Source organism: Bradysia coprophila, unplaced genomic scaffold, assembly GCF_014529535.1.
Source record: "Bradysia coprophila strain Holo2 unplaced genomic scaffold, BU_Bcop_v1 contig_232, whole genome shotgun sequence".
Classification (NCBI taxonomy): domain Eukaryota; kingdom Metazoa; phylum Arthropoda; class Insecta; order Diptera; family Sciaridae; genus Bradysia; species Bradysia coprophila.
The window spans coordinates 3,294,140-3,307,426 of NW_023503493.1; the positions used below are offsets into that span (position 1 = coordinate 3,294,140).

Below are 13,287 nucleotides of genomic sequence, written 5' to 3' on the forward strand. Positions count from 1 at the left end.
TTTTCGCACTTTTCATTTTTTTTTCTTTTTTTTTTAAATTGAATGAAACAGGAGCGATGTGATATAAAGCTTCTTAATACTATCTAACTTGATTTTATGTTTTGTTTTTTTTTTCTTCTCGGTTATTTCTGGTTTCCATTTTTCACTTTTTCTTTTATTTCATTAAAAAATGTTTTTTTCTGCCCCTCTCCCGCTCATTTTTGCTGTATTTGTTTTGTTTTTATTAGTTTATACACAGGATTTGTGATTTTTTTTTAAATCTTTTTTTTCTTTTATTTAAATAGCCAGTAGCTCTGATCCGATTTCCTGCAGCTGATGATTTTATTAATGCGCGCAAAATTTAATGTTTTTTTTTTAAATTTTAGTTTCTTAAATGTTTTGTTTTGTTTAATGCACTAAATAAGTAAAACATAAAAAAATGGAATAGAGATCACAAAAATGAAAATAAATTAATTAAAAATATTTTTCTTTTGTTTTTTTTAGTCATTAATTGGAACTTTGTTCGTTTTCAATGTTTTTTCTTTCTTTTGTTGTTGTTGTCGTCGTTTTTTTTTCTATTTTTTATCGTGTTTTATACAAAAAAAAAACAACTTTTTTCAATTACATTTAATTTAACAATGGAGCACAATGTTTTCTCTCTCTCTCTCTCTATTTACTCGTGAAGATTTTCTTTCTCTTCATCTGCTTCGATATTTATAAAACAAAAATTCTCTTGAATGCAAATATTTAGTGCGAAAGGAACTGAAATTAGAACATTTTGACTAAGGTAAATTTACTCTCTCTCTCTCTCTCTCTCCTCCTATTCATTCACTTTTAACAATTTAATTTTTCTCTCTCTCTTTTTTTCTGTGTTTTTTTTATTGAATTTTTCTTTTGTTTTCTTCTATTTTCCTCCTCTTTTTCACTTAATTTTACTTTATTTCTTCAGTTGAAATTTAATTGAATTTTTTACCATTCAACAAGCCACATTTATTATTTTAGTCATTGGATTGAAGCAGACCTCTTGTGCCGCTCTATCCTTTGTATCATTGGATAACAACAAAAAAAAAACTCAATTTTATTAAGGGAAATTCGAACCCAAATTCCTCGGAGACCTTAGGACTAAATAAATAATTTTTGGAAAGAAATCCAAAAAATTAATCGATTTGGTTCATTCATCCCGATGTTAATTAATTGAACTGCTGGATATATAGCTGTAGGATTAGGAAGTCTTTTAACGATCGATCTAACTTTCAACAATCACACTAAATAGAATATCTTAAAAGCAGATCCAACTCGATCCAAAGACGAGGATCACATAACACAGTATAGGGTAAGCGTACCAATCCTCCGACAAGAATGAGTCCACAAGCACCTTTTGTTCTTTCAATAATAAAATCATACTTATGAATGAGCGAACAATAGATGTACGACGACTCATTCTAGTCCGATTATTGGTGCGCTTACCGTATGGTGCGTTCGGATTAGCCGAAATAATTCATTTATCGAAACGAGTAATGTAAAGTTTTAATAATCTGCAGAAGAACATCTCGACGAATTTTATATTCCTTCAAGGTTCTCCCGCGCAACCTAATAAAGAGGATCATCGAAAATTTTGACTAACATTCGTCGCGACATAGTGAACCTATAATGATTGTCTTCGGTGACAGAATTTTGGATTTAAATGTGACTTGCAACCGTCGGGTAAACATTTGAAATCTTCTGAAGACGCTAAATGTGCCACCCAAAAATATTCTTCCCGACTCGGTGGCTTCGAATTCGAATTTAGGTTTTTAGATTCCCGGCTAGTAAATCCACAAAGAATTATACATCGCACGCAATGAATTCCATCGCATGTTTGGCGATTGTATAGGCAGAGCCGGGCTGCTTTCTAATTTTAGGACGAAGAGAAAATCTCATCAATAAATCGGGAACAGTTGTTTCCTCATACACTGGTGACTCATATCCAGCAGCCAACATTAACAAAATAATTCTTATAAAAATGATTTGGCAAAACTAATAAAGTCTAACGATTCGTTAAAAACACCGAAAAAACTGAACGAAAATTTAACGAAAATTTATAATCAAAAAAATTAAATCGAAAAAGTCTTCAATTTAGGCAACAGAAACGAACAAAAATAAAAGTTTTTATTGCAATCTCCATGCGAAAGTTGACCATTACAAAGCAGTGTGTCCTCTGCGAAAGTGATCCATGACATGAAGGAAAATTATTGATTAATTTTACGTGAATTCCGCTGTGATAATCAAATCTTTTGCTCGCATGAAACAGGCAATTAACCAGACTGGATGATGTGAAATTGATTTATTACAAATGACAGTTGGGTTCAAAAGTGGGTCTATTCCATCCGTCAACCTGACGTTCTTAAGTTCAAACATAAATAAAAATACGAAGCCGTCGCCGCAAAGTCGTTGATTTGTCTTTAATTCTATATTACTAACAAAATGACTAATTCGTAATTTTTTCGTTTGACGTTTAACACGTCACTTTGACAGATGGAATAAAATATGCGACTTTGTCACAAGATCGTTTATTTTTCCTAAAATCTATCAGTAAAATAGAATTAACGACAAATCAGCGATTTTGTGGCGGCGGCTTTGCATATTTATTAATGTTTGACGTTTAAAACATCACTGTGACAGATGAAATAGAACGACTTTTGAACCCAATTGTCACTTGTAATGAATTACTTTCGCAACATTCGACGTAATCTGCTATTTTCACTCGAAAATCTTCAATTTGGCATTGGAAAAAAACAAACGAAAAATTTTGGAAGTTTGCGTTTTTATCCGGGAAACAAATTACAACAATCCCGTATCGGTAACATAAATATCCCTAAATCCACCATCGGTGTTTTTATGCACATAAATTTCCGCACTTTCTTTTCTTCTCTTTAATGTGTCCAACAAAACAATAATTATTACGAAAAAAGAAGAAAACATTTTCCTAGGAAGTGTAATACAGTTCAACAACGGACGAACGGTCACACACACACAAAAAATCATAATTTATCGCTCTTGGTTCAGAAGGAAAAACGAAACAAAATTTTCTCGTCACAACGCAAAATAAACAGAAAAATTGCTTTAACATTCAAAACATTCTCCACTGTAAAAACTAAAATTCTAAATAAGAAAAAAAAATTTAAATTTAAAAATGAAACTTTCAAAAAAAAATCCTAAATATTTTATTACAAAGGAAGTGTCGGTGTATTGGTTGGTGTGGGCGTCAGCAACGACGCGGATGGATAACGCAAAGTGTGTTGCGACGATGCTTGGATATAGTCCTGGCTTGGATTTAAAACACTATCCCGGGAATTCGAATGTGACGTGGCACGAAGCAAAGTGACTGCTTCACGTTCGGGACTACATTGCACTGCTTCTAGTCATTTTTGTCGTGACGACTTCTTCTTCTTTCGCTTAAAGAAACAACAGCATCTGAAACAACGACAACGGTTAGTTCAAAGTGAAAAACTTAAGAGGAATGGACTCTTTGTACATTTGTAGCCGACATTTAGGCGGAAAAATGTTTGTTTTAGATGATGAATCAAAATCTTTTCTTGAAAAAGTAAAACCCATTTTTGAGTGCTTCATCAAAAAACGAACATTTTCCCGCCTAAACGTAGGCTACAAATTTGCGAAGGGTTTATTGCTCTTAACAAAACCCCTAACACACAAAAAAACTCACTTCGTTTCATCGACTAATTCGACCTCTTGTTGCTGAGTAATTGGAGTATTTGAGTGGCCAGCGGTCGGATCGTCAGCGTTCAATTCGCCGTTTGTTGAGCTCACAACCTGGAAATATTTTTGCCGATAAATTATTGGAAATGAAGTTAGCGGATCGGCGAAGGTTTTGTAGAAATAAGCGGGTGATGGTTTGCCGGTGGCGTCACGTGAGATTTTTGCTTGGAATTTTTCGATTGAAAATCAAAGAATTTACCTAAAAAATGACTAAGAACTACGGCTACAAAAGCTCTACTAGGTCTATGCCATCGGAGCTCCATTACCACTAAATTACATCATGCAGTCAATCCGTTCGAGCGGTTCCCGGAAACCATATTTTAATGAACACTACGCACTACAAATTCTACTCGTTCACATAGCAATTGAACCTTAATGTTCATCCTTCACCCCTGGTTCAAAAACATGTCCACTGCCGTTTAGGTTTAGTAGTGAAAGATAGCCACAAGCCAACCAATGTGCGAGCACCGATTTCTCGTGAGCTTCAACACAGACATTTTTGTGATATTTAGTAAGAGATCGGGTTCGGATTGACCTGTTTCAATTCAGATTAATTCGAACCTGAACTCGATCCGAACCTGAACTAACTAGCTTGACCTAAATCTGAAATCTTGTTCGGCTGACGTCAGAAAATTTTTTATTTTCGAGAAGTTAAAGCTGGAAACACAAGAGGAATTCTGCATTGCTGAGATCGGCAATTGTGCTACCTTGTCGATCATCCCAGAAGGACAAAGTTACTCGTGTGTTTTCAGCTAAAGTCTTTGCCTTTGAAATTGTGACTCGAAAAGCTACATTCAAAAATGTCAACATATCGAAAATGTTAAGAGTTCGTAGGCCCGATGTACCATTTATCATACTTGTCCTCGTTGCTTCGACTGAATATTTTGGGTGTCAGTCGAAGCGCAGTAATAAATGGCCTATAATTGGTTGACTTGGCTGGCAAAGAGAGTTAGACTCAACAGAAAACTGTATGTGTTCTTGCCCTCCCTTGAACGTATTCTAATCGGCCATATCTCATTCAATCAACATGCAAGATTCGGTCTTGTTTTTCGTCATTTTTTGTTAACCAAAGTAATATTGGGAAGCAATATGCATAGAAAGCCTGGGAAGCATTAAATGACCAATGTCGACTATATTGTCTACGTGTAGCATATCGTTCAAACTAACCTCTAATTAAAATGTCATTCGCACTAATTCTAGAAAATTGTTTTTTTTTTCAAAGTCTGGTAAAATGTATTAATCGTAAAAAATGTACCTTGAAAGTATGTAGAACAAATCAATAGAAAACATTAGAAGTGAAAAGGCCAAAAATAAGAGAGTCTGCACGACACGAAAAGAAAAATGGAAAAGAAATAAACAGAAGAACAACCACTATTAGGAACTATGGGAACAGTTTCCAAACGAATTGAAAATGTTTTCATATTTTCCAATTTTAAAAAGCTCGAGCAAGGGTACGGTTTTGAAGCCACAGAATTATCGATATATCCATGAACTAAGAATCTGAGAAAATGGCAGAGTTGGATTGGGAAGTTCAAAGAACCGGGCGACCTTCATGAAACATCAGAGACTCTCAAAATGTTTCTGCTTTGGACACGACAATACGTTTGAAAATACATCCAAGTTAAGTCTTGATTTCCACTTACCAAGAAAGTACTCAGTGTAAGGCTCGGAACGGGTTCGGGTTGACCTGATCAGTTCAGGTTATGACCCGAACCGGTTTTAGACCCGAACCTGAACTAAGACTTTGGGTTCAACCCGAACTTGACAAAACCCTGAATTTTCGATTTCTGGTTCAAACCGAACCCGACCCGAACCAGAAGTTATTCAACCCGAACTTGACTGGAACCTGAATTTTCATTTCGGGTTTGACCCGAACCTGATCTGAACCCGAATTTTTCAAATAGATCAGGTCCGGTTCGGGTGACCCGAAAATTTTACACTAAAAAATGCCAAAAATTTCGGGTTAACCCGAACCGGACTTGATTTGCTTGAAGATCTCGGGTTCAGATCAGGTTCGGGTCAAACCCGAAATGCAAATTCGGGTTCGGGTCAAGTTCGGGTTGAATAACTTCGGGTTCGGGTCGGGTTCGGGTTGAACCCGAATTCTTAGTTCAGGTTCGGGTCAAGATCAGGTTCGGGTTTCGGTCTGACCGAACCCGACCCGTTCCGAGCCATGCGTAGGGTTAACTCAGTGTGAGAGACAAAATTGATTTTTTTTAGTTTTTGCTTTGTTTACTTGACAGCCTGCTCTCTCACGGCTCACACACTGAGTTCTGTCGAGTGGAAACCTTTAAGTTTTCTTTTAGAAATGAATGAATGAATGAACGAAACCAAAGTGAGGTTACGTTACAAGGGAGAAATGATATTGTTTTTGAGATGAAGAACACGCATACAATATACGAATGACAGCTGTATGTCAATGGCGTGAGCGGCCGTTATCATTTTAATGAAAAGCAATGAAAAATGTATTTAATTGTCGATCTGAGCAACGAAAAATTGCTCGTGTGTTTACGTCCTAAGGTATGAGCAAATAGTTGTAATATTCCCATATGGCAAAAAGCATTGTTTGCTTGGCATGTCCTCTTTTGCTCGTGTACGTCTACATTCGAGCTTACTTTTGTAAGCTATTGAAGGATTTTTCTGAAAGTGGCCATGTAAACAAAGAGTCATTAAAAAAAGCTCAGACGAAGAAGCCTGGTCCCCTTTCAAAAAAATCCCTCATTGGATTAGTTTCGTCATCAATTCTAGAACAATCATGTCAATGATAACTGCGGTGGTATACTTGAAACAATATTAAATTTGAAATTTGAAATTTGCCGCAGAGAGGGTAAGAGAAGTAAGAATTTCGATGATTTTGTTAGCTTGGAGGTGAATTGAAGACGATTAGAATTTCTGGACTTTACAAAACGACAAAATCTAAGGTCTTCTAAGGTCGCTATTTCTGGAAATAGTTTCACTACAATCCGAAATCGTCGTGGAAATTGTTGTAGAGAACTCTAACATACTCTACGACTCTCCCTCGTCATGGATACAGAGGCCATTCTGTGGCTTCACTTGTTTTAGCTTTTTCTTATCAAATTCTATCGACTAGGGACTGACCACAATACAATGAAAAGTCTAACGCTAAATACCGACAAACAAAAAATGTATCAAAATCCAAAACATGTACACACATCACAAAAAACGTGCTACTTTGAACGCCAATCTATACACACAAAAAAAACCAAACATTTAATCGTGGCAAATTGGATCCACAAACAAGATAACATGGTCCGAGCAAATGCTACAAATGTACACCACACACAAAAAACAAAAGAAAAATTAAAAATTTTTGTTCGGATCAGCAAATGGAGGGAAGAAGGTCATCTCTCTTTTTTTTTCGTTATTTCATTCTCGAAAGTTTTTAAATTTTTTAGCAAATCAAAAAACAAAACAAAAACAACAACGTACCTGCACCGAACCATGTCGGTCAGCTGGCGTAAGATTTCCCAAGGTTGCTCCTGACTTTTGAACATCCGGCCAAGCAGCAACTCCACTTTTAGCATTTGTCTGTGCATATTTAATGGGACAAATGATGTGGAGCAACGGATTTGTTTTTTCATTTTTTTTTTAATTTTGCGTGTTGTGTGGGTGGATTTGCACCATTTTTAGTCAAAAGGTTTTTTAATTGGTTTGTTTTCGAATTGAAGCGCACAGCAAATTTGATTTTGTTTTTTTGTCAAATGGTTTTGGCCGATTGGTAGAGACAAATTGAGTATTTCGTAGACGATTAGGCACACAAGACGAGCAGGCAAACAGTGTGTGTGTTTTGAATAGCGCAATAAAAAAACAATAAAAAAGAAACACAAACAAAGTCTCGGTTAGTATCAAGTCTGGTAATTGAATAACATTCTTATAAATTAGCTAAATTAACTAAATTAAATGAGATTGTCGGATGGGTTTTTTGTTAATCTCATAGAAACGACAAGCACCGCAACAAAATAGTCAAATCTAGTACTTCATTTGTTAAAAGTAGTATCACCAAATGTTCGATACTTCGATTGTTAAAATACACACTTCGGTAAATTAGAGAACCCCAGCTAGTGTTCTGCGCTAATTCTTATCGTTGTTGTCGATAAGCCGTTTCGATGAGGCTAACAAATCGCAATGAATGGTCTAACATCATAAACAAATCTAAATCAAATTGATGAATGTTCCAGTTACTTATTTGGATAGCTTGATCATATACTCAAAGTTTTACTCTATTGCAGAGCACATAGACCTGGAGCCTGTGGTATTTTGAGTAACTCATATGGTCCTGGAATTCTCTTGGATGCTAGAAGGTGCCCATGAATACGAGTGACAAAAAATGTTCTACGATTTTCCTGGAAAATTCATATTGCATGCCAGACAAAAGGGAAATTGGAAAATAGCCAAAATTTTTGTCGTGGTAAGCCCTTGATCTGAAATTGGTGTCATTCGATGCCCACGGACCCTAATGAACAAAAAAACCATTGCCAGACAAAATTGAGTGTGAACTGTCAGCCGCAAGACAAAATGAAAAGTCCAAAATTGTCAGTTTTCGTCGCGATTTATGGACAGGCTCCAGGTCAAATACGAAAGTTTTCGTGGATCATTTTTCTCTTGTGTTCAATCAATAACGAATGATAAAAGCAACCGACTGAAGAATTGGCGAATGGCGATCATACGAAAGACGAAACGGTAAATAATAATGTCGTGCGCCTAGACTTTATCTTTGCCTTCAGCACTCCGTGAAGGAGGATTTCCATTTGATCCGACAAATTTTTAACCAACCCCCCATAATGCCCCGAATTTAGTGTTAAACGATTGTAAAATGTAAGTGCGCGTCAGGACTGAAATTTATGTTCAAATAAAATCTTCCGTTCGGTCACTGCTACGACCCACACAATTTTGATTATCGCCAATGCTGTGATGGCTTGTTTTGCATAATTTACCCATTGTTTCGACATAATACGTTTAATGTAACTTAAAACTGTGTCAGTCAACACGAGGAAAAATGGAATGAAAAAAATTTACATTTTCTTCTCAGCGCGAACATAAACTAAAATTGAATTTAACCGATGGGTTTATGATGTTAATTTTGACGATGTATAAAAAAAACGTCGGATGTTTTGATGGCAGATCCGACTAATGAGATGAAACATTTTCGTTTCCCGCTTTGAATATCAAAATAACAAAACAATTTTCAACATCTTCTCACGACAACTAACAATGACAAATACGAAGCACATCAGAAGCGTTACACTCAGCAAGAATTTTCTCGGCTCATTAGGTTTGTGATTGAAGAATTGTGACTACGCTAAAGTAGTCTGCTATCCCTTAACATTGTCTTTAAACTACCAAGTAGGGTGGAAACATATCTGATTTTGACCGAAATGGTTGAAAATGCTTTTATCAAGCGACATAGCAAATTCGGGCAATTTTACTTGCTTGTCGTCTGTGACTAAATAATTGAAAGCTTTAATAAAAAAACACATGAGACTGTTGGGGTCAGAACTCATTCTATTCCATCCGTCAAAGTGACGTTTTAAACGTCAAACAAAACTAAATTAGCGAAGTGGTCACAAAGTTTAATTTTACTTCAGAGGCAGTGAAATTTCATTATGAATTTGATTCAGCTGTTTTTCAGCTGATCCACACATACAACCAAAACTGTTTATACGATTGAAGTTGCTATACGCATCCGCTTGGTAGTTGTAAAACCGTATAAACAATTTCGATTGTTTGTGTGGATCAGCTGACAAACAGCTGAAGCAAATTCATGATGAAATTTTACTGTCTCTAAATGTAAAATTATTAACAAAAATTAAACGACCAATTTCTATATTTACTTTAGTTTGACGTTTTAAACGTCATTTTGACAGATGGAATAGACCGACTTTTGATCCCAACAGTCTCTATTAGAGTATTGTTTGAACCAATTGGCAAAGTGCGTGTTAGTCTTCGAAACGGTTTCAACACATCAAAGGTTATGACTTCGCCTAAGCCTCATATATTTCTAAAGCTTGAAAACCGTCCGAGCCAAATTAAAAGAATATTTTTGACAATCGGCTTTTAAGAAGCCGTACATGAAAACAGTTGATCACTGAACAGAATGCCGGGGTTCGATAACCGACAGTTTAAAATTTTATTTTCCTTTCCAATGTCATCCTCGGCTACGAACAAATTGTGTCATAAAGGCCGTCCGAACGTTTTACTAGGACATTTCCGAAACATTTTCTTATCTTAATGAAATGTGAAAAAAGCAGAATGGACTACTGCACTGTAACGATCTCTAGCTACTACTGTTTGATCGACAGAAATTTATGCGATATCAAAGTGACATTTTAGCAATTAGCTACAATCAATGTCTCGACTGAATTAAAATTGAATCTCATTCAGCTAACCTCGAGTATCAAAAGACCGTCATCCATAAAAAACTCGGAATCATCATATTGAAATAAATCGATGTCCTATTCATAGTGGAAAAGCTCAATGGTTTTGTTAATTTTGTTGGTTTTTGTTAAATTATTATCGAACAAAGGTCAAAAAATAAAAAAAAAATTTGAAGAAAAATTCTCAACGAAAAATCATTTTTCATATCCCAAAACATGCACAAAAGAATATTAAAACGGAAAATTCTAATTGGTTTTGCTGTAATCACCTTAGCGTTAGCATGACGATCACGGTTTGGTGACACGACCACCTCATGTCCTGTCTGTATGGAACCAACTGGAGTAGACTGGAAAAAAATAATTTTTAAATTTTCTGGTTAGTTTCAAAAGTCAATCAAAAGCTTGATATCGATTTCGATTGAACGACAACGTTTTTCTAGCTAGGCAGCAAATGGTTCAATGACCGACTATTTTCACTAAAAACTTGTTAGCCTATTCAGATACCAAAGGGTTGACGAGTTCGGATACTTAGGTAAAGGAAGAAAGTTGGAAACACCGACATTCGTGAACGGAATAGATCGAGCTGTTGCGCAGATAGGGTTGAGCGTTTGCACAGTTTTCTCGGAGGAAATACTGACACAGTAAACAGTAACAGACTGTTACTAACAGTGGTTAAAACGACAAATTGCTGACTCATTCAGTTGATCAGCGGCTACGGTAGTTTCATTTCGAAGGAAATGGTAAAACTCGAAAAGTAGACATTACGTCAAAATGGAGCAAATTTTCAAAGACCTTAAAACATTCATAACACCCAGAAAGCGAGAAACATTCTCAGCATCTCAGTACGGATACGTTTGCCACCAATTATTGAATCAGCGACAAAAAATTTTATTTGTTCGTTTAACGATCTCGCTAACACCTGTTACAGCCAATAACAAGTCCAGTTTGGACAACCAGCTTAACGTGATCTCTGAACCACGCCTCGAAGTATGCAAATACTCTCTGAGTATAAATAGGCGCCCAACTCATATCTTCTCGCCTAAATGTAGGCTAGACATTATTTGTGCATCAATTCATCGTATTTGGGTTATGACATAAGAGTCATTCAGTTTGTAAATTGTTGCTGAATGAAGCTTAAATGAACTTTAAGACGTTACCGATGCGTTATGATCGCTAGACAAATTCAATGTGGAATTGTCTGACACGAAACTCGAACCCGGATCATTGTGGTGGAAGGTCAGTAGGTAACCACTGAGCCATCCCGTCCGTAAATGTCAGAGGACGGATGATTAGTGATAGCAATAAATGACTGGCTCTGTTCCTTCATGGCTCGGTTTGATTTTAATCGGATCAGTGCGCATTATGTAGTCCGAGCCGAGGAGTAGCACCAGCCAGGAAATTTCCAAGCAAGTACGTAGTGCATTTGCAAATTGAATGCAAAAACAAACAATTTTCAAGGACGTCAGTAATGACACATTTACGCATCGCCATCACGTAAACAAGATTTGACCTCTGCTTCTTCGTTTAATATTGTCACGGACATGAAACGCTGCCAATTCGAGTGCACATCACCCATTAAGTACTCGACAATGATCGATACAAAGCGTCTACACTTAGAAAATTGAGTGCATTGAAAGTTCATCTAGCTTGCATCAATGATGCATAAATCCAGTGCTGACACCTGTTTTATACATCATTGACTTTGAATATGGCGCAATATTATGGAAACAAAACTACGAACAAGCCGTTCAGCATTTCTTGACTGGTCTACTGTGATAGCACAACCAAAGAAATCGGAACATTTTTTGATCTTGCCAATTTCATTGTCAACTAACTACGAATGTTTGAGGAAAAACAAACTAAAGCAAATAACTCTTACCGGTTTATCGTCTACGGTTAGATAGGGGGGTTGACGTTACGGAATTTTGAAAATTGAATAAAAAATACAGACGTACTTGCGCAGCGCCAATTGGGTTTCTTTTTTTGAATGCTTTGATGTGAAACATGAAATGGAATGATCGGCTTGAGACTTCTGACTTCCCGGTCTGTCGTACTTCGAGTCTAACGATTCACTTTCGTTTTCATTCTCAGAACAGGTCGGTTTCTAGGTTATGTCAGCTGTTAATATGTCATCCATAGTGACATAACCAAAAAATTATTGTTGACGAAATGCTCGCAAATGCATTGAGTTCAGTGAATGCTCTCGTTTGTTTTTGGTTTGTCAAAAATCGTTTTTACAGCACGATGGAACAGACCTATTGATTGACGAATCAAGCTCTCTAAAAAGTTCACACACACAAACACTCACAAAACAACAGTAGCATCAGGTGCTTCATTGCCCGTTACAGTAACAATGTTCCATTTATACAATTTTGCAGTACGGATATACTCTCAAAGGATGTCTTAAGCGAATGTAAATTGAAAGGTTTTTTTTTTTGGTTTCACAAGCGGCCTTCTCGTACACATAATTTCATTCAGACAGGAAGAGACACCACTTTATTATGGAATTGAAAATTTCCCGTGCGGTAAATCGTTTTTCTTTTCTCAAATATAATCCACGAATAATTGTTGCGGAAGACATTCGAGAGAACGAATTTCTTCGGAATTGTTATCCCATTTGTCTTGCGTAGCATCTGTTGACACCGATGTAGGGTGAGCGTACCAAATCCTCGGACAAGAGTGAGTTCACGCACACCAATTCTTCTTTCACTCATAAACTTGTTGATGAATGATAGAACAATAGGTGTCCGATGAACTCATTCTTGTCCGAGGATTGGTACGCTTACCCTATTTATTCTGGGCGTTTTTTCTTCTAATTGATTTTACGAATGGTGTCTAGGCCGAGAAACAGGTCGAGATGAATTCGACGGAGTCATTTACATGACTAGGGATATAAAGTTGAAAAGTCGAGTTTTTGTGTGAATTTTGTTGATCCGAGACGAAGCCGAGGTCAATAATCACACGAAAAGGTGACTGAGATTTATTGCAAAATTGGTTCAACAAAATGAAAATTTGACAGAACTTATGCCGTAGGTTGCCCTTAGCCTTAACACTTCCCCCGTTCTTGTTCCGTTCCCAGTAAATACGTTTCAAGCAATAAGAATTTCACAAAATCTAGCAGTACACGAGAGCTACGAGCTAAAACTTCAATTTAATA

The 13,287-nt window shown here is 36.4% G+C and overlaps 1 protein-coding gene across 8 annotated transcripts in view; it reads right to left on the minus strand.

Moving 5' to 3' along the window:
- Nucleotides 1–860: 860 nt before the first annotated feature.
- Nucleotides 861–13,287, minus strand: part of LOC119075956 (casein kinase I) — a 72,697-nt gene continuing 60,270 nt past the window's right edge. For 4 of the 8 annotated variants that reach the window (XM_037182528.1, XM_037182527.1, XM_037182526.1 and 1 more), the window contains 3 exons: nt 10,400–10,477; nt 3,683–3,789; nt 861–3,432 (listed from right to left, as the gene is read on the minus strand). In XM_037182528.1, coding sequence (XP_037038423.1) covers nt 3,381–3,432; nt 3,683–3,789; nt 10,400–10,477 — 237 coding nt within the window. In that variant the 3' untranslated portion in view covers nt 861–3,380. Of the gene's footprint in view, nt 3,433–3,682; nt 3,790–7,185; nt 7,285–10,399; nt 10,478–13,287 lie in introns of all 8 variants that reach the window. The other 4 variants (XM_037182524.1, XM_037182525.1, XM_037182523.1 and 1 more) reach the window with 2 other exon arrangements.